Source organism: Psammomys obesus, unplaced genomic scaffold (genome assembly GCF_907164565.1).
Source record: "Psammomys obesus unplaced genomic scaffold, mPsaObe1.curated_primary_1811, whole genome shotgun sequence".
Lineage (NCBI taxonomy): Eukaryota > Metazoa > Chordata > Mammalia > Rodentia > Muridae > Psammomys > Psammomys obesus.
In genome coordinates, this window is record NW_026585504.1 from 42,191,890 (window position 1) to 42,212,247 (window position 20,358).

Here is a 20,358-nt window from a genome sequence, read left to right on the forward strand (position 1 = left end):
CGAAGGGAGTTTGGGACAAAGGTGGATGGTAAGAACAGAGAGGAAGAGGTAGAATGAGCAGGGAGGGAAGAGCACTAGGCACGGGTCGATGACCTGGGCCAGAATCCACGGGCTTAGTCAAGCCGCTCAGCGTCCTACAGACCCTCACTTAGTACAAAGTCCCCAAGCCTGCCCAGGTCTAAGCCAGGTGGGGTCCCAGTGCTGAGAGGAAGTGGCCGTAAATAAGCCCCCCCAACCCAGAAACTATCACCAACTGATAACCACTCACTTGCGCGCGTGCGCACGCACACACACACACACACACACACACACACACACACACACACACAGCGTTCTTCAATGGACTCTCGCTAGGTATACAGACCACACGTAAGGTCAGGTTTCATGCCAACACAAAACAAACTCAGTGCCGGTGTTGGAAGGTTTTTGGTTTTGTTTGTTTTGTTTTGTTGTCTCACAATACTTTGTCTGAGCACTTTTTTTTTTTTTTTAACCTTATGGTCTTCTGGTTTTGAGTTTTCTGAGACTTGTATGTATGTGTGTGTGTGTGTGTGTTTCCCAAGTCAGGATTTCTCTGTGTAACCCTGGCTGTCCTGGAACTCATTCTGGAACATACCAGGCTTAAGTGTGTTTCTTGTGCTTTTCTTTGGCTTTTTTTGTTTGTTTCTGTTTGTTTATCTGTTGCATCCTATTCTGGTTTGTTTTCATCTTATCTTATTATTATTATTTCTAGTGACTATTTGTTTTCTAATGAAAGACAGAAAGAGAAGATGCAGATTTGGATGGTGTGGAGAATCTGGAAGGAGTTGGGGAAAGGAAAGCCACAATGAAAATATATTGTACGAAAATAAATCTACTTTAAAAAAAAAAAAAAAGTCCCCAAAGACTAAATTTGCCTGTGACACGAGGAAGATGCTGAGGGATGGGGAGGGTGTTGTGGGATGCAGGGATGAGGCTCAGCGCCCAATCCAGTGCCCAGAGGACGGCGGTCCATGCACTTACCATTGTGGCTGTCCGTATCGCTGCCGATAAAGGAGTAGAAGTCATGTGTTTGGCGTTGGTAGAGCTCTGGCTCGTAAGTGACCAGCTCGTCCGACGGCTGCTGAGAGAGGAAGGTGTCAGAGACTGAGCTATTGGGAAGAGTCTGCAGAGGTTTTCTGCTAAGTCTGAGGCCTGCCACATTCGCTGACAGAGCACCTGGGAGCAGCCTTTGCTTAGGGACACTGTGGGCCAGGCAGTGGTGGGGTTCAGGACAGTGTGCTAAGGCAGGGGTGGGGTAGAGAGGTCAGGCGTCAGCAGGACCAGGGCTGCAAAGAGGGTGCAGCCCCTTACTGTCTTCTGCTTATTCTCCCTGTCACTTACACCCAGGCCTGTGGGGGCCTGCTGCCCTTTCTCACTCACACCAATGCACCCTTCCCCCAAATGTACAAATACCCCCCCCCCGTGACAGTTGCACCCAAACCCACGGGGACTCACCACATGTCCACACCCTCACTCATGCTCACCCTCTCACACAAGTCTACACATCCACTCTTAGAACCACTCACGCTGGCACACACATGGCTGGTCACTCACCCCTGCAGGCATACACAATGCCCACCTCACATCCCAGCCATCAGTGCTGTCAGCGCATTCACAGAGCCTTTCACCTGGCCAACCGCATTCCACGCTCCCCCAGGCGACGCTGTGTCCTTCGGCAACAACCTGCCCCCGACTCCTCCCTCCCTGTCAGCCTTTGTCCAGCCAGCCCCAGGCAGACACAGACTTCCATGATGACGGTCATGTTGATGATTCATCTATACAAAGGCCACCCAGGCCGGTTTTGGGGACTAAGGGATAAAGGGCCTGGACTAGCCCTTCTGCCTCCTCCCTCGAGTGTCCTTGACGGGAGACTCCATGCCACTGTTCCTTTCTCCTCTTCACTCTCTTCCCTCTTTCTTCCTGTCTTTCTCCCCTCCCTCCTCCATCTTCTCTTCCTCTCTCTTCTCCCTCTGCCTCCTCCATCTCCTCTCTCACTTGCTTGGGCACAGGGATATGCACACCCCAGCCTTCTCGACAGTCATCAGGCTTCTCTCCACCCCCGCAGAGTGTGCCCAAGGATTGCACAATAGTTCCTGTGGCCTTCAGGACCTGCTTGGTGGGCCAGGGCCGCCTTGGGAGCCCACCCACTCAGGAGACACTTGGAATGGCTTCTGGGGCTGAACAGAGGGGCCAAGGAGCTGTGTGGGAACTCAAGGTCTGCCCCTTGCCCATATCTGCAGGAAGGAGAGGTCAAGGGTCAGGGACAGTAGCTTCACTTGAGGCAGAAAGGACCTTCTCTCTATCACCCCTGCTTGCCCAGCACCTTCCCCATCCTAGGTAAGAGAAGGAGATCAAGTTGAAGGTGAAGACAGTGAGGTCTAGCCAGGCTGTCCACTCCACTGTGAGGGGGCCAGAAGCTGCCCCGCTTCCCTGGGCCTGCCCCTGCTGCAGGACCTTGGCTATGATGTCAGGCCTAGGGTGCCTCCTAGGCTGGAAGCTGGGTGGGGTAGAAAAAAGATCTGTCCCCAGTACGGGAAAGCTGAGTCAGGTAGGCAGACCCTGCTTAGCCCTTCCTCACTGCCCCAACACCCCCCAAAGGTAGGAGAAAGCAAAAAGGTCCTTCCTAAGGGACTCTGGCCTGCCCTTTGCCTAAAGCTGTGACTGTCACTGGAAACAGGAGGACAGTGGAGAGCCCCCACCTCCTTCTGTCCCTGTCCCACCTTAACTGTAGTCAGATGCTCAATCCAGGTCCTCCTACTCCAGCCCCAATCTCTGTCCCATTCTGGTCCCTTCACCCCATTTCTTATAGAGCTCAGTTCTAGCCACAAATCTAACTGCACTGTTTCTGCTGTGCTCTTGCCCAGCCCGGCCACCCAAAACCTCCAGCCACCCTTGGCCACTGCCCGGGACTCTCAGGTCCATGCAGGCCCAAAACCCAAACATTCCGATCAACAGCCATTCCCCAACAAACTGAATGTTGGGGACCCATGGGTGACCCAGAGTTCTAACAGTCTTTGTCTCAGGACTGTTCAACCCACAGGTCATGGGTTGAAAGCTCTCCTGTTGCCTGGGGAGCCTCCTAGGCCAGTCTCAAGATCTCACCCATGGCCTCTCGGTAGCCGCCCTCACCATCTTCAGCCCCGTTCTCTGCCCTAGAGCTCGGCCTGCTACTGAGCCCATCTATAAATAGTTGTTCAGGCCCCATCGATCACAGCCCCACCACGGGGCCAGCCAGCAACCCTCAGCCCGCCAAGGCATGCTCTAAGGAAGCCAATGGCCCCTCGCTGGGTCTCAGGCCAGCGGCTCCGGGGAGGAAACACCAACTTCCCACTGATAGGGAGCCGGAGGGCAGCGGGTGGGCTGGTGGGTTAGTGGGCAGACGGTCACACATCCCAGGGCCCCAGGCTGGGCTGCTAGTGAAGCCCCAGTACTCACAGGGGGGACGAGGGGGAACCCTTCCATTTTGCACGCCTGTAACATCCAGCTGAGCTCCAAGTTGGTCAGATCCCCTGGCCTCGGTGGGGATCAAGGCGGATCCCCTCAGGACCAGGTGCCCCGTCGGGGGGCTGGACGGTCGTGGGTCAGACGCAGGGCTCAGGCCTGCCCCCTGAGCTACAGGAGCCCTGGGTGAGCCCCCTCCCTTGACATTGCAGGACCAGCACAAGTTCCTGATTTTATCGAAGGGCCTGCCACTGGGAGATAGTCCCCTTGGGGTGACATCACCGCCCCAGCCCGTTTGCATAAATCTCTTGCGCTACAGGAAGTCTCTGGCCGGCTGGGGCAGGTGGTTCTCAAAGGGCTGCCCTAGGAGGCCATGGGGCCAGGCCCCCTGCCCAGAGGAAACTGGGGCTGGGAGGGAGAAAGGCTGACACTACCATGGAAGGCCTCAGCTGCCCCAGCCGCTAGGCTTAGCTGAGGTTGTCAACCATTCTTCTAACCCAATAATACCGACTTCTCAGACTCCTATCACGGCCAAGAGTCACCTCTTTGGGGGTCAGAACAATGACAGCTTGGGTTCCCTTATTTCTAGGGTAAATTTGGCAGATGGAGGACTTTGGTCCCAAGGCCGCCAGGCTTGGCGTTTCCTGTAGCCCTGGAATCCATGCTAGGTCAGGTCGACCTAAGCCTATTAGGGCCTACAGTGCACATTGAGTCTTGCACACTTTATCTCTTTTTCTGGATCCTCAAGTGGGCTTCCCTGCCACCCGGGAAGAGCCTTGGCTTTTTACATCCTCCCCCGCCACCCCCAGCTAAGTACCACAGCAGCTTCTTGATACCTAAGGACACTATTCCGAGCCCAGAGGTCTCAGTTTCCCCAACCCTGGAATGTTAGTATCTGTCTAGTCTTCCTAGTTTATAAACCCTCCTTGTATGTTCATCCTTTCTTTGTTTTCCTATCCTTACCTCTTTCTGATTGTCTCTTCAACCCATCATACCAGCCACGTATTTACTCACGTCTGTTCATCCAACTGCTCGTTTATTTTCCATCAATCAGCTTGTCCACTTACACTTGTGTTTGGTGACATGTTGATTGAGCCACCTGTTTGTCCAATGTCATCCCGTTCATCTGCTAACAGTTTATTCTTTTATTTGTTTATCAATCTGCTCATCTGTTGATCTAGCCAGCCAGCCATCCTCTTTCATCTACACTTACATTCTTTTACCCACACATCCCTCTATTCACTTAATCCATATATCCACTCATTCCTTGCCTGCCTATCTAGCCATCTCCCTGTCTACCCACCTACTAACCTATCCATCTTTTAATCCACTTCTCCATCCATTCACCTCCCTAGCCATCGGTCTACCTGTCTCCCCATTCACTCACCCACTCACCCATACCATGTACCTATTCATTCATCTATTCACCCAACTATTGATTGATCGTTCTGGTTACGTATCTACCCATCCATTCTTCTATCTATGTATCTTCCCAATGTTCATTGAACTCCAAGCTCTATGCTGAGTTGGGGGAAAGTAGAAAAGTTTCCTGCCCTTTAGACATCAAGTCTAGAGAGTAGAGCAATAGCCCAGTTCTCCCAACCTGTCCCCCGCTTCAGCCCTCGAGCACACAAACCCCTCTAGTGAGACTACTCTGCTGGGGGAGGACTTTTTAGTTTTGATTTGGTTTTGGTTTTTTGGAGACAGGATTTCTATGTGTAGCCTTGGCTGTCCTGGAGCTCACTCAGTAGACTAGGCTGGCCTTGAACTCAGAGATCTGTCTTCCTCTGCCTCCTGAGTGTTGGGATTAAAGTCGTGTGCCACCCCTGCCTGGGTAGGGAGAATTTCTTGATCATTCAGTTTCCTCCTGTGTTTTATATAAAAATTCCTCCTCTTGTTTTATATAAAAATTAGCCAGATCCCTCCACATACACCCATAGTTTCTCACCGACAGCAAAAAGGCAAGGACTCATAGCCTACTCACTTGTCTGTGAACCTCACCTCCATCCTCACTGTTTTCTTGTATCTCCTCTTGGGACTCCCCCAAAGGGTCCAGACCCCACAGCCTCAGGACTCCTGGGAACCTGACTCAGGCTGCTCTCTAAGAGGAGGGAAGCTACAAACCAGCTCTGTACCAGCAATGTTGCAGTTCCTCACTTCCTCAGCAAAGAGGCCAAGCTCCAGGTGACTAGATGATAGGGGGAGAGTGTCTGGGACAGGAGAACCACGCCCTGTCTGATACATTCATTCACTAATTCATTGCTACGGTTTGTTTTACAAGGGTCTTGCTTAAGGTATCCCTGACTGGCCTGGAATCTGCTGTATAGATCTTCAAATTTGTATTCATCCTCTCATCTTTGCCTCGACAGTGCTGTATTCTAGGTGTGAGCCCTCAAGCCCAGTCCTGAGTCCTTCCTTTCTTTCCTCCCTCCTTCAACAACTCCCTTCTGTGCTATGCTTTCAGCTGATACTTCTTTGCCACAACCTCTAGCCCTCTGACTCCCGAATCACACAGCTCACGGGTACAGGAGAGGGTGTCCCAGCAAGAAGAGGGAGGGGGCCAGTACTCCAAGGAAGGGAAAGAGAAATAAGATACAAAGGTCAAAGGAGAGAAGCGAAGCTGCAACAGAAGCCTCAGGTAAGTGGGGAGGAGAATAAGAAAGGAGAGGACACAGAGGAACAAGGGAAGATGGGACCTCAGGCAGCTGGTGGTCAGAAGGTGAGTGGACCTCAGAGAAGGAAGCACACCCCAGCCTCCTTCCTCTACAGGAGAGAGCGTCCTGGACTTTCTGAAGGTCACTGGGTGCCTCTTGATGGACAGCGCTTTTGACTCACTCTTGTTGGCAGGAAATTGGTTTGGAGCCAAAAATATTGGGACCTCCAGGGAATAAAAAAGAAAAGCAAAGTTTTTAATCCTTTTTATTTTTGAGTTGATGTTGCAGGCGTCTGATATAGACTTCAAGCAGTATGAAAACGTCAACACCATCCCAGTTTCCCTTGCGCAGGCCACCTCACCTGTTACGTGACCCTCCCTAGGGTCGTTCTTCATTCCTTTACAATTTTTACCCAGAAGGTAACACCGTGTTTATGATGGGGTGAAGATTTTCAATTTTGATCTTTTCTAGGCCAAGCAGTAGGCGGAGTGAGACTCACTCTCCTGCCGTATGCACTGGCTGGTTCAGCTTCCACCCATCAGCTGACTGTGAACACTGTTGCTGAGCTAGGATGGGAAACAGCTTAAATACATGAAATGCCTTTTGAAAGGGTTTATCTGCGTTACTCCGAGTTACGTGTATACATGTAGGAGTGATGTGCACATGAATGCAGGCTCCCTCAGTCTTCAGAAGTGGGGGTCGGCTCTTCCAGAGCTGAGTTACAGGTGCTTGTCAGCTACCTGATGTGGGTGCTGAGGCCTGAGCTCTCAGCCTCTGCAAGAGCAATACATACTCTTAACTGTTAAGCTATCTCTCCAGCCATTTAAATGCATCCCCCCCCCACCCATACTGAGTTTCTCTGTGTAGCCCTGGCTGTCTTGGAACTCACTCTGTAGACCAGGCTGGCCTCAGTCTCAGCGATCAGCCTGCCTCTACTGTTGCAGGATATTTGATCCCATTTTGAACCCCAAAACTGTGAACTGTAAAGCCCTGTTTCTTGCTTGGTTTGATATCAGCCTTATCTCGCACCTTTAATTCAAGAACTTTCCATTTATTGTAAACAGGTGATTATGGTATGGTTCATTCAACTCTCTCACACACCTTTAATCCAGGAGCTCTCTGTACACAGGATTTAATAAAGTTAACTCTAGGTCAAGAAGCAGAGCAAGAAACCAGCTGGCAGGGATTAAAGAGTAGAAGGGACTTGACTTGAGGGGTATTTAAGACAGCTCAGAGAAGCAGAAAAGCTTTTAAAAGCTTAAGCTTTTAGCTTAAGCTCTGGTTTTTGCTTTGGCTTCAGCTCCTCAGCTCCCTGGCTTTGGGGACTTTAAGCTAAAAAGCCTTTGGCCTTAGGTTTTTTGGCCTTTTCCTCCAGGGATGTCAGCTGAGCTAGTGAGCCTTTTGGGTTTTTTCTATCCAGACCTGAGCTCAGAAGGAAAGGTCAGCTGGTTACTTTCTCTGCTTCTCCGAGCTAGCAGGTTTTCACCCCAGCATCTGGCTCCAGAGTCCTTCTTGGTAAAATAGAACCCTTGGGACTTTCATTTTCGTTTATAACAACACTCTGTTTCCAGAGAGCCGAGATTAAAGGTGTACGCCACCACAGCCCGGCATGCATACACTTTTCAGTGAAAACATACTGTGTGTGTATCATGTGTACGATAGGACAGGTATATGTGTGTCATAGCGCAGGTGTAGAGGTCAGAGGACAAGGTCGTGAGTCCATTTTCTTCTACCGTGTGGGTGAACTCAGGTTACCCGGTTTGAGCAGTGCCCTTACCTGCTGAGCCTGCCCGATGGCCCTCTTAAACGCACTTTTAACTTTCAGCACTTCCAACTCCTGATTAGGGCAAGTGAGATAGCGCCGTGGTAAAGGCGCTTGCCACCCACTTTTGACCCCATGGATCCACACGGTGGCGGGAGCACACTAACTCCCACCGGTCGTCCTCTCATCGCCACACATGTGCCCGGCACACGTGCACATCCCCACCCCACACCGATGCACACACACTACATGTGTGTAAAAAAAAACAAAAAAACAAAAAAAAAAAAACTTTAAACTTCTTTTCTTGAGATAGTGTCTTGTTATGGCTAATCCCAAAGTCCTGGGCCCAAGTGACCCTCGGTGTCATAGGCAGCAAGGACCGCAGCTGCAACGAGGCCGAGGGTTTGATTCCCAGGTACTGACAAGCTAAGCAAAAACAAGCAGCAAGGCCACCACGCTCAGCTGCTCATCTGCAGGCTATGGGACGCCTGTTCATAAAACAGCGTACACGATGTATGTCTGTGCAGTTAGAGACAACTGTGAAGTTAACACCTGCGAAATCCCTATCCGGGTCAAGACATGAAACTCTAGGGCTGGGAGCAGAGCACTGCTAAAGAAGAACACAGGAAAGAGGAGCCCAAGCTCAAAGCGCCCTCCCCACCAGCTCCTCCTAGAAAGGACTCTACCCTAACTGTCATTATTTCCTTGATTTTTCTTTCTGGGCCTGGGGATCTCACATATGCCAGGCAAGTGCTCCTATATCCCAGCCCTCCTTTATTTTATTTTATTTATTTTATTTTATTTTTTTGGTGTGGGGGTAGGGTGGAGGCTTTGAGACAGGGTTTCTCTATGTTGCCTTGGCTGTCCCTTGCTCTTTGTAGACCAGGCTGGCCTGGTCACAGAGATCCACCTGCCTCTGCCTGGGATTAAAGACCTACCAGCTCTTTTACATTTTAATATGAAATAAAGTGTCACTAGATGGCCCAGCAGGCCTTGAACTTGCGGCCCATCTGCCTCCTCCTCTCCAGAAGCTGGAATTGGCGGCCTGTGCCTCCAGTTGCACCCTCTTCTTTGTGGTACTGGGGATGGAAATCAAGGCCTCACAAATTCGAGTCACAAATGCCCTGAGTTTTAATCCTGTCTTGTCTGCTCTTCCTTCTAAACATCTCTAAAAGTAAATTCTAGTTGTTTACTTCTATTTATTTATTTACTTATTTATTGAGACCATGCAGGTCTAGATAGCCTGGAACTTAACTATAAAACCTAGACTGGCTTTATATATGTGTGTGTATGTGTGTGTGTATATATGTGTGTATATATGTGTGTGTGTGTGTATATATATATATATATATATATATTTTTTTTTTTTTTTTTGAGATAGGATTGCTCTGTGTAGCCTTGGCTGTCCTGGACTCGCTTTGTAGACCAGGCTGGCCTCAAACTTACAGAGATCCGCCTTGCCTCTGCCTCCCAGAGTGCTGGGTTTACAGGCGTGCGGCACCATGCCCGGCTATCATTTATTTTCATAACAGAGAGTAAACAGAGGAAACTTGTGGTATCGCTTCTTTCTCCCGTGTTGCTGCATGTTGCTGTGGCTCGATATTGCTGTGGCTGGGTAGTTGTCCCGCCGTCACACTTTCTGTAACCAGCTCTTTATCGTTTTGGGTTATTTAGAGTCTTTTATTCTTTCTTTTTTCTGGCCTCGAACTCACAGGTCTTCTGTTTCTGCTTCCCGAATGCCGCAGTTACAGGCTCACTCGGCTCTACTCATCAGTCTTTTGCTGTTGATGAAATACAGTAGTTTGTACACAGGCAGGAATATGTCCAGCAAAACTGCCTAACACTTGAACTATCAGGTCAAAGGGCAATGCGTTTTACCTTCTGACAGGGATGATGGATAGATACTGCCCCGTTGCCTTCAACTAAATTGTACCTATTTGTCCTATTAGCAGCACATGGCAGTGCTGCTCTCCCCTCCCCCACCCTGGACAAGAGGGTGGCCTGCAGCGTGACAGGGAGATCAGGCAGCCTGATGGTTGTATATCCCTTTGCCCCGTCCTGACTGGTGGCTGATGGGGGTGGCCAGGGTGTTAATGCAATCGCAGAGTGGGCCAGCAACAGGAAATCCAACAGGAGTCCTGAAACTGCAGACTCCCCCCCCCCCCCCCCAGCCCTTCACCCCAGCCCAAAGGGCTGAAATGGTGATGGAGCTCCCCTTCAAGCTTTCCTATCCACAAATCCCCGGGAGCTGTGGCAAGACGCGTGTGAAAACACAGACCTCACCACCAAGGGCTGGGAAAGCTGACCATAAAGAGTTGAGCCCATGTACTGAAATGGCCGTCTTGCAACTTCCTCTCACGGTTGAGACACTGAGAGAGGCTTTCTGGGGCCCCAGCCCATGTCACTCGGGCCCCTCGGAGCTCTCCAAGCTTTGGACGGAACACTAGTTTGGCTCTTGAGAACATGAAGACAGTCAATCAATATTTACTTGGATTCTCTAGATGCCAGGTGACCAGAAGAGGCAGGGATCTTTCCCCCGGCCTCATGGCAGGGACACGGATATGATAAATAGTCCATGGGCGGGCGGTGACCTCCACTGCCCGTTAGAAGGCAAAGGAAAAGAGAACATGCAGCTGGCAAAGGGGCTCGCATGCTGGAAGGCTGAGGTGTTAAAGGGGACAAGCAGAGCAGAGCAGACAGGCACATTTCAGCCAGCCCCGGACACAGGTGAGGGAATGAACACACTAGGTTCCCGAGGGAAGTGTTCCAAGCTGCAGGGACCCCCAGCCTCAACACCTCAAGACACAGGAACAGCAGAATAGCCCTAAGAGAAGAACCAATGGCCAGAGGGGGCGGGTCAGACATGGGGGCTAGAGTTAGGCCTTGAGTTTGATTGTGGGCACAGTGGTGGGCACAGTCTCATTCATAAAAAAAAAAAAAAAACCTGACGTTGCTTCTATTATCATCCTTCTAGGAGCAACTGAGGTTCGGCCAGGGCTTTTTAAGTACTGTGGGCAGTTGGCATTTATTGAGCTCCTACTGTATGCCAATGTTAACTCATACTACCTTCCTGTGGTTCTATGAGGTAGGCCTTACCAGTGCTATTTTGCATGTGAGAGGAATGAGGCCAGAGAGGTGAGGGTCATGCAAAGGGCACACACGTGCGTGGGGAGTGGGGCCGGGGTGACTGCAGCTCTGAGTGCCCCTAGGGCCTGGGCCTCTGCAGCTGTCCCAACTCTGGGGTTCTTGTGTCTCCTCACGCCTGAAAGTCCTCGTTAGCTCTTGCCTGTCCAGACCTGAAGCACACACGCTGCAGGCCTGTGTTGGAGCCTCCTACACTGGCAGGCCAGCCAGCTCTACCCCCATGGCAGCCGGAAGACAGTCCCACTCCACATTCCCAGAACCTCTTTCTCAGTCTCCCACAGACTTTGCTCACAGGCTCACCCTCTTCCACACCCTAAAGGACACTACCTCTCCAAGGCTTAACTCCTCCAGACTGCCCTGTTTTCTCAAGTTTGCCCTATCTTTTTCCAAGCCTTGCCTCAATTTCTCCTCCCTGTTCTACTCCAGCTCCTGGTCCCGTGTGCTCCAGCACCAGTGACCAGAAAGATACAAATCTCCAGATCAGTCCACACTCCTCTGAATCGTCTTCTACCCTTTCTGCTGCTGACCAGGCCTGCAGATGCGGAGCTCACCTCCTGGCCACATCACTCAGCCTCCGGCACCTCAAACCCACCGCCACCCACAGCAACTTCCGCCTGCTCACCACGGGGCAGCGCCACACCCCCAGTTTGCTCGCCGAGCACAGGAGCTGCTTCCCCACTCAGGTCCCCTCCTCTGTGCAGCCCCCTCTACCATCCCATCTCTGAGCTCCTCTGGAACCCCCTCCCCACCTCGTGGATCATCTGTGTGGTCTTCTGTTGAGTTCCTTTCCCCTCTCCAGAGCTCAGACACAGCTCTATAGAGAAGCATCAATAGGAACCACTTCACAGCCTTGCTCCCAAGTCTAAAAGTCTAGTTGGTGCATGGTTCTTTCCTTGGCCTCTGCAAACAAACTCTTCCTGAGGCCTGGAGAACAAGCAAGCACAGAGCTCTGAAGCACTCGGGTGACTCTTATCCCTCTACTTCACCCTCTACATAGCTGCCCGATTCTAGGGACCGCAGGCTCTTCATCCCCAGGTGGGAGCAATACTAGAAGATAGCTCTGGGAACGGAGGTAAGTAGGCACGAAGTCTGTGTGGGACACACAGGCCAGACATCTCAAGCTGGGAGAGAATTCTCAGTCCTGTCCCTAGAGCTCAGCATCTCGCTTAGTCCTCAGTCCTCTGAGAGCCTCTGAGAAAAGGAGCCAGAGAATTAGAAGAGAAGAGCTGGGAGGTACCTCTCTTCTGCTGGTGGACAAGTCCCCATCAACCTAAAGAGGCAGTGTTTCAGGGCCCTCTGCTCTCAGAAAGAGAAAGCCAGCCTGGAAGGCCTGGATTGGGTAGAGGACCCTGTGACTGGATGAGTGGGCTCTTAAAAAAAAAAGAAGGAAAACTAGGGATGGAGAGATGGCTCAGAGCACTGACTGCTCTTCTGGAGAACCCAGGTTCAATTCCCAGCACCCATGTGGTGGCTCACAATTATGTATAACACAGTTCGAAGTGGTGTGACACCCTCACACAGACATGCATTCAGGCAAGACACCAATGCACATTAAACAAACAAACAAACAAACAAATAAATCCCTTTTTTAAAATTAGAAGAAAGAAAAAAAAAAAGAAGAAAGAAAACTAAGAATCAAAGAGATCCCGCTGTGGGCCCTGTGCCCTTGTTTTTTCAGTAAGATTTTAGGCACAAATTGCTTCTGCTTTATAAATAAACAGGGGTTCAGTTCAGGCCACACAGGTAGAACGGGGCAGGTTTGCCTCCCCTCAAATCTGTTGTTTTCCGGGAGGCTGCCTGAGGTTATGTGTTTGGGGTTTTAGTGACAGGGTGAATGAGGAGTGCTCAGTGAGGTTTCTGAATTCTACTTCCACCCTACGGAGTCTAAGGTCAGTTCATGGCTACCGAAGCCCTCCAGCTTGGGTGGGAGACAGACCAATATGTTGGGTCTACAAGGAGTTAACTTTGTGAGGGGCCTGAGTGAATCAGACACTCCGCAGGCTGCAATGGAAATTCCCTGTGTATGGCATGTGGTCACCCAGAAAAGGGAAACGGTGCTTTTCGGAGCAGAGGACAAAGGGGGCCGGAGCCTGGGAGCAGACGCCTGCCCGGGTGGGGCTGTCAAGGGTGCTGTGAACAGGGAGACCTGCCTTCTCGCTCTGTTCAGGCTCTCGGAAAGAGGAGGGAGGTGAGGAGCTGTCAGGCCAGGCCTGGTCATGCAATGGTGTGTCCGAGAAGGGCCTTGGTAGGTTGGTAGGAATTCAGCAAAGTCAAGAGCAAAAATCAAAAGGCACACAAGGCCATGGGACCCGCTGAAGCTGAGGCGTGGTGATTCAGCATGGAGAGCCTATCCGTCTTGCTTTCCTGTCATGCACGGACCATCCTAAGTAGCCCCTCTCCTGGACCTCCTCTCCCTATCCCAGACAACACTCATTACTGCTCTCTTCCTCCCACAGCCTGCTCTTGACACTCTCAGGATTTTGTAGCTCATCTGCCTTCCCCAATTCAAGGGTCAAAGGATGAGTCTCAGCCATCGAGACCCTGGGCACTGACACAGGGTTGGCGCTGGCATGGCCTACTAACTAAACGTCTGTGAGAATTCAGAGAACTAGAGGTTAAGCCTCAGAGAAGCCAGGTAGGACTCAGCCAGCCAGCTGACTGCAAATGAACCAAGTTCAATCTAGCACCTTTCCCTCAGCCAGGACATGGTGAGACAGGAGGATTAGTTGGGCAGAGAAGGCTAGGGCTGCTGGGCATGAGTAACGCAGCCAGGGAAGGGCACAGCTCCGGGGCCTAAGGCCTGCTTCCTTCTCAGGTCATCTCTGCTTCTGTCCTTGTCACATCTGGGAAATGTCTGCCCTGCCAGAAGGGAGACCGAGGAGTGAAGGGGGGGGCAGGCAGAGGAGAGGCCATGTCCTTCTAGCAGCATGCCCTTAGATGCGTGGCTCCCTCTCGGGGCCTCTGTTTCCACTTTATAACGGATAAAGAGATTGCTTTGTTTCCAAGACAGACAGATAACTGTGAGCTCTGAGCCTCCGTACCAGTGTGGGGAGGCTGTCTACCCACAGTAAAGGGTTTCCTAGTTTGTTTTTGAAGCTAGTCTCCAGACTAGCCCTGAACTCGGTATTTACCAGCGGATGACCCTGACTTTCTCACCCTCTTGTACCTTCTGAGTGCTGGAATCACGTGTGTATACCACCACAACTGCTTGTATGCGGCTGGGAACCAAGCGCACTACCTACTCAGCTCCATTCTCAGCCTCCAAGATGTTGCATTATCGGTTGTCTTCGGAGCCTTTTGAAGTACCAACCTGACTACTAGTTTCTAGGCAGTGCTGGGCTATGGTCCTCACTGTCTCAGCTCAAGTATGGACCGCCCAAAATGCCTGTTTCCCTCACAAGCTTGACCTGATGAGGGACTGAAATTCAATTTGAATAGAGTGATGGCCAGGGCTTCCTGCGTGTTGACCCCTCGTGTCCACTGTAAAGGTTAAGAAGGGCCAGAGAAGCCGCCCTTGGGTGGAGGCTTAGCATGGTTTCGGCCATTGAGGTTGGAGCTTTTCCAAGCCTGAAAGGGAACTGAGAACTGTGGGAATGTGTTTGTGCAGGCCAGGGTGGCCTGGGGCTTGTGGGAGGGAACAGCTCTAAGAGCTCTGATTGTTGGGGTCCTGGGCTGAAAAGGTGACCCCCAGGAAAGTACTGTGGAGGTCAGGGGTCACTATGAGGTGCCTGCAGGGAACCCAGAGCTGACCAGGCAGTGGGAGGTTGGGGAGCTGTGCGGGGAAGGAAAGAGGAAGCCATGGGGAGAGGGGGCTGGGCCAGTGAGGATGGAGTGGGAGTGGGGGCTGGGGACCTGGAGCCAGTTTGGCCACAGCCACTTCACTTCTCCTGGTTTCGGTTTGTAAATAGCTGCTGGCTCTGGCTCCATGCAGGCGGGATATGCCCTGTCCCTCTATGACCTGTGTCCAGTGAGGCTTGGGCCCGAGGGGCTTGCAAGCGCTTAAGCCGGAGCTTCGAGAATCACAGTCAGCCTCTAGTCTGAGTGGGTGGGTTCTGTTGAGCCCAGCTCTGGGCAGCTCGACCTGTGGTCACTGAGGTAATGCAGCTGGACCGGAGGAGCTGCAGAACTTGATGACCTGGCCAGATGGTGCTTATTTATAACTGGACCTCCGAGGCCAGGGCAGCTGCTGTGTTGCCAACTCAGCACTCAGGCTTGCCTAGGGCACGGAATTGTGGAGGCCAGGCTGGTCCAATGGTCCCTTAGCCTGAGAGGACTCCAAAGTTTCTTCAACTGGGACTGGTCCCTCTGCTGTGGTTAGCAGATCTTGGGATTAGAGGGGCGCTTCCTGTGGGGTACACATCTTAAAACATCATAGGCCAAGAGGGTGGCTAGCTAACTTAGTCCATGAACAAACTGGTTAACGTCCAGGGGATTGGGCCTCAGCCTTCTGGAAAGATGTTCCTCCTTCAGGGGCCAGATGCTCTCTGCCAGTCACTAGAAGCAGAGTCATCCCCTCCTGTTCTTGAAATACCAGCACAGAAGCAAAATAGCTTCGGGAAGAGGCAATGTCAAACCCCAAGGCCTGCCCCTAATGGCAACACCCATCTCATCCCAGCAAGCAAGCTGACAAGTGGGGACAGGACTGGGTCTCTCCCCAGGCTCCTGGGTCATATATCATATGGGTCTCCATGCTCTTGGAAGACGGGAACCCTGAAATTGACTGCTAGTCTTCTCAGAAAGCATGCTAGGGGTGTGTCAGAGCCCTTTCCAACATCTGCCGGGATAAAAATGTCCTTCTGCGTCAACTACAAACCCACTTCTCTCCCTCTGTTCTGTCAATACCAGGACTGTCAGACTTGGTTCTGGCAGGTCCCATCTGCCTGAACTTACCCCTGTCCCCGCAGTTCCCTTTATGCCAAGGTCTATGCCAAGCCCACCTCTGGGGGGCTCAGCTTCAGTGCTTTCCCCAGAGCTGTGGCGCTTGGGGTGTGAAGCTCAGCGGATACTGGGGTTAGGGCCAGTGTGGGCTAGGGATTTGATATCATGGCTGCCATAACACTGCACAAAATCAGGAAGCAAGGGCTGGAGCGTGGAAGAGGCTGACAGTGGCATTTAAAAAGAGAGACAGAACCAAACCCAGAACCATGCGCCCTCACTCCCAGCCTAGCACCCTAGGTGCTGACCTCCTGAGCGCTTAGTTTGTCCAGACCTTTCCCTTTGGACAGAAGATGTCGGGCAAGCCAAGACTAGAACTCGGTGTGGTCAGGAGACTCATGCCCAGCCACTGTCCAGATCTTAAGTCTGGGGGTGGCGGACCCCTCAGTCCCTTCTGGGCAGGGGCAGGGTGCCCATCCTGGAGCCACCCTGGCTGCAGCTGCCCCTGTTTCCACATCGGCAGCAGCAAGGCCGGTGCCTGAGAAAACAGGAAGCGCCCAGTCACCACAGGAAGCATGTGTGCACTGCCTCCCCACCCCCTGCCCATTGCAAAACGCCAACAGCCCCATTACCACAGGCACCACACAGGGGCTGGGAAAAACGCTCCTGCCCCCGGGCCTGCCGTGGAGCAGGCACAGACCCTGGCTCCCATGGCCAGGGCTTTAACCTAGAGGAGCCTAGAGTGTTCTGGGCCCTGAGACCTCAGGCTGTTTTTCTTCAAAGTTCTCAGTCCAATACCCAAGCTAGTCTGAGCCAGGCCTACTGTGGCTGTCCTTAAATCAGAATATGGGGTCAGGGGTCACAGAGAAGCCATGTTTTAGATATGGTATTTGCCACTTGGAAATGCCTGGTCTTCAGACCCTTCAGAGCTTTGGCCAGGGTCTATTTCTAAGCCTTACCAAGGCCGTTAGGCTAGGGCCTGCTGTCCCCAGCACTCTAGGAAGGCTGCTGCTGTCAAATCTACACCCACTTCACCCTCTGACCAGATAATATTTAACCCCCCTGGTGTGGCCTGCCCCTGGGAGGCCAGAGCCCCTCCCATCCTACCATGCCTGCCCGACTCACCTCTCATTCCTGGTCCCCGTGCCCTGCCCTTGGAAAGTGATGGTAGTCCAGTGAGGCTGAGGCCCAGGGACTGAGGAGGCCTGTGTTCCTCCAACCTCGGGGGACAGCAAGGAAAAGAGAAGAGAGCAGAGCATTTCATGGCTATAATAAATCAAAGGGGGAAGTCGAAGCAGGAGAAATAACAAACTTCCCTAGCCTGGGCACGGGGACCTACCAAGCAGCAGGCTGGGGTGCCCATGGCCTTCCCTCCTGCCTCTCCAGCCAGCATCTAGAGCTCTTCTGAAGCTCAGGCAGCTCAGCTGCCCAGAGCCTCCTCCCCAGGTGTCTGTCCAAAAGCCCTTCTTACTGATCTCTGGGGCTAAGTGCCCCTGACTAGGAAACTTGGGTCCACATTTCCTCCAAGGAGGTACAGAAATCCCCAGGCTATCCCAAAGGACAGATGTCAGGCTGCATAGCAAAAGGTCATGAAGATGGGTGTCAGACCAAGAACCTCATGGAACAAAGTGAGGGTGGAACATCCTAAGAACTGTGGGCAAGATTCTTGGGGCTAGATGGACAAATGTCTGTGAGAAAAGATGGCTATGGCTGGGAGAAGAGGCAGAGCTGGCCCTGTCCTGTGACAACAGGCCAGGTCTTTATCGTGGCCTTGTTCTTGCTCCTTTCTCAACCCTCAGTTGCCTGGGGTCCAAGGTGTAGACATAGAATATACACAGCCATAGGAGGTAGCCACAGTGTATGTCTCTGAATTGCTCACTTAGGCAAAAGACTGAAAGGGGAGGTTTTTTAAAAAAAAGAGGGATCCCTTCCGTATTAAGAAGGATGAAGCCAGGCGGTGATGGTGCACACCTGGAACACGAGCATTCTGGAGGCAAAGGCAGGCAGATCTCTGAGTTCAAGGCCAACCTGGTCTACAGAGGGAGTCCAGGACAGCCAGGGCTACACAGAGAAACTTTGTCTCAAACACTCAAACAAACAAACAAACAACAAAGTATGAAAACTTGTATGAATTGTAAGATAAGAAATTTTTTTTTTCTAGTTTTGGAGTCTCCTATGAGACACGGCTCCACCCCCAGGAACCCTTCCTTCTGTTCCACATCTGCTACTGGGGCACAAGGCAAGGGGACAGGAGATGCCTCTGCTGAAGACCTTCTGCTGCCGTGAGCTCATTTGCTCCCACTGTGAGCCTCAGGTCCCAGTGCCACAGTGACATCTAGACAGCTACCCACGCAGAGCTCTGGGGAAAGAGTGGCGGGAACTGGCGTTCTCTGGCGCCTCCACTTCCTCAGCAATAGAACAAGATCACAGCATTTCTCTAGCAGCCTTGTCAGGCAGTGACTCCTGACAGAGCACAGGCTAGAGAGCCAAACAGATCATGGAGCCCCTTGGTAAGAGACCATTGCCTCCCTGAGCCTCAGATTCCAAATTTAGAAAAAGGGAGAATGCTTCCTTCAAAAGTCTGCACTGAGGGACAAACAAGGTTTGGAAAGAGGCCTCTGGTCATCCTGCGGCCAGCGTCACACCGCAGTCTCCTTCCTGCCTCCTCCCAGAAATCTCCACTTCCTCACCCCCCACCCCCGTACCTGACTGACTTAGGTGAGAACCTTGGCTCCTCACTCTTCTCTGAGCACCCCAGGGCCCCTGGCCTTGCTCTGACCTTTCCTGGTTTGAGAGGATGCCAGAGCCAGGCTTCTCAGCCCTGAGCCAAGGGGCTCCCCCTGGGAACAGAGATCTCAGAGGCCTCAGCGTCTGCTGGGGGCGGGACTCCCCCTTCCTGCTCACACTTCTTGCCCACCACCTCTATTTAGGTGACCTGTGGCATTCAGCAGTCCATTCAGACATACAGCATCTTTAGTCCTTGCCGTTGAAGGGTTAGCTCCATTTTACAGGTGAGAAAACTGAGGCCCAGAGCAGAGGAGCCAGGCGACCTAAGCTGAGTCCTCGAGCCCACCAGTCCAGAATAAATCCTATGCACACAATGAGTGTGTGACAGCTCATTTTGTTTAGAAAATAACTCAGAACCAGTGAAGTGGCCATGTCACCCCAGCGCTCTGCTCTGGTGGTTTGGCGCTTCTCCCAATCCTTTTGGATGATGATGCTAGAGTTGGAGAGACTGTGTCAGAAAAAACGGAAATTATAAATCTAGAATGAGAACTGAACATAGTGATACATGCCTGCTATCCAAGGCACTTGGGACATGGAGACAGGAAGATCAGAAGTTCAAGGTCATCTTCAACTACACAGCAAGTTCAAGACCAGCCTGAGCTGTGTGAGGCTTATCATCAGACAAAAACAAAAATAAAAACAAAACAGGGCCCTCGAGATGGCTCATTGGGTAAAGGCTCTTGCCACCAATCCTGGCAACCCGAGATCAGATCCCAGGACTCCCATGACTCCCGTGATTGAATAAGACAACACATGAGCACACATACACACTCTACATGTAATAATAATAGTCAGAAAAACAGAATGGGAGGCCCAGCATGGTGGCGCACACCTTTAATCCCAGCACTCAGGAGGCAGAGACAGGTGGGTCTCTGTGAGTTCGAGGTCAGCCTGGTCTACATAGTGAGTCCAGGACTACACAGAGAAACCCTGTCTCAAAAAACAAAAACAAAACAAAACCCGGGAATGTGACGTGGCTTCCTTGACCTCCTCACCTCTGGCATGCACCAGAGTAAGAGTAGCACGGGACTCTAGGGCAATGGCTCCCAGCCTCCCTGGTGCTGTGACCCTTTAACACAGTTCCTCATGTTGTGGTGACCCCACTCATAGAACCGCCTTCATTGCTATTTAATTACTATAATATTGACACTGTTATGAATCGTAATATAAATATCTATGTTTCCGATGGTCTTAGACCTCCCCTGTGAAAGAGCCATATGACCCCATATGAGAACTGCTGCTTTGTAAGGTAACAGGCTGAAGGGGGCATGTCCCCTGGGCTCCAGGTTTGGGCACCACACATTTGTAGTGTTTGGTTGGTTGGTTGGTTGGTTGGTTGGTTGGTTGGTTGGTTTGATTTTATGTGTGTAGATGTTTTACCTGAATGTATGTTTGTACATCACACGCATGCCTGGTACCCTTGAAAGCCAAAGGAAGACAATCAGATTCCCTGAAACTGGAGTTACAAACTGTTGTAAGCTGCCATGTGGGTGATGGGAACCAAATTCAGGACCTCCACAAGAGCTCCTGTCTGTCTGTCTGTCTGTCTGTCTGTCTGTTTTTGAGATGGGGTCTGTCTCTGGTTGGCCTTTAACGCACTACATAGACCAGGCTGGCCTTAAGCTGAAGAGAGATGTGCTGAGCGCTGGGATTAAAGGCTGTGTCACCACGCCC

General features: G+C 51.7%; 1 protein-coding gene and 1 long non-coding RNA gene across 3 annotated transcripts in view; both read right to left on the bottom strand.

The window, feature by feature from the left end:
* Spi1 (Spi-1 proto-oncogene) overlaps positions 1–3,694 on the bottom strand; it is an 18,422-nt gene extending 14,728 nt beyond the window's left edge. Inside the window, exons 1-2 of one of the 2 annotated variants that reach the window (XM_055604360.1) lie at positions 3,457–3,694; positions 1,003–1,099 (exon numbers count right to left, since the gene is read on the bottom strand). In XM_055604360.1, the coding sequence (XP_055460335.1) occupies positions 1,003–1,099; positions 3,457–3,501 (142 nt within the window). In that variant the 5' untranslated portion in view covers positions 3,502–3,694. Of the gene's footprint in view, positions 1–1,002; positions 1,103–3,456 lie in introns of both variants that reach the window. The other variant, XM_055604354.1, reaches the window with a different exon arrangement.
* Positions 3,695–9,381: 5,687 nt separating this feature from the next.
* LOC129674796 (uncharacterized) lies at positions 9,382–17,146 on the bottom strand. Its single transcript, XR_008719847.1, has 2 exons — positions 17,023–17,146; positions 9,382–9,659 (listed from the first exon to the last, which is right to left on the bottom strand). It is a non-coding gene; the product is annotated as an uncharacterized LOC129674796 (long non-coding RNA).
* Positions 17,147–20,358: the final 3,212 nt, after the last annotated feature.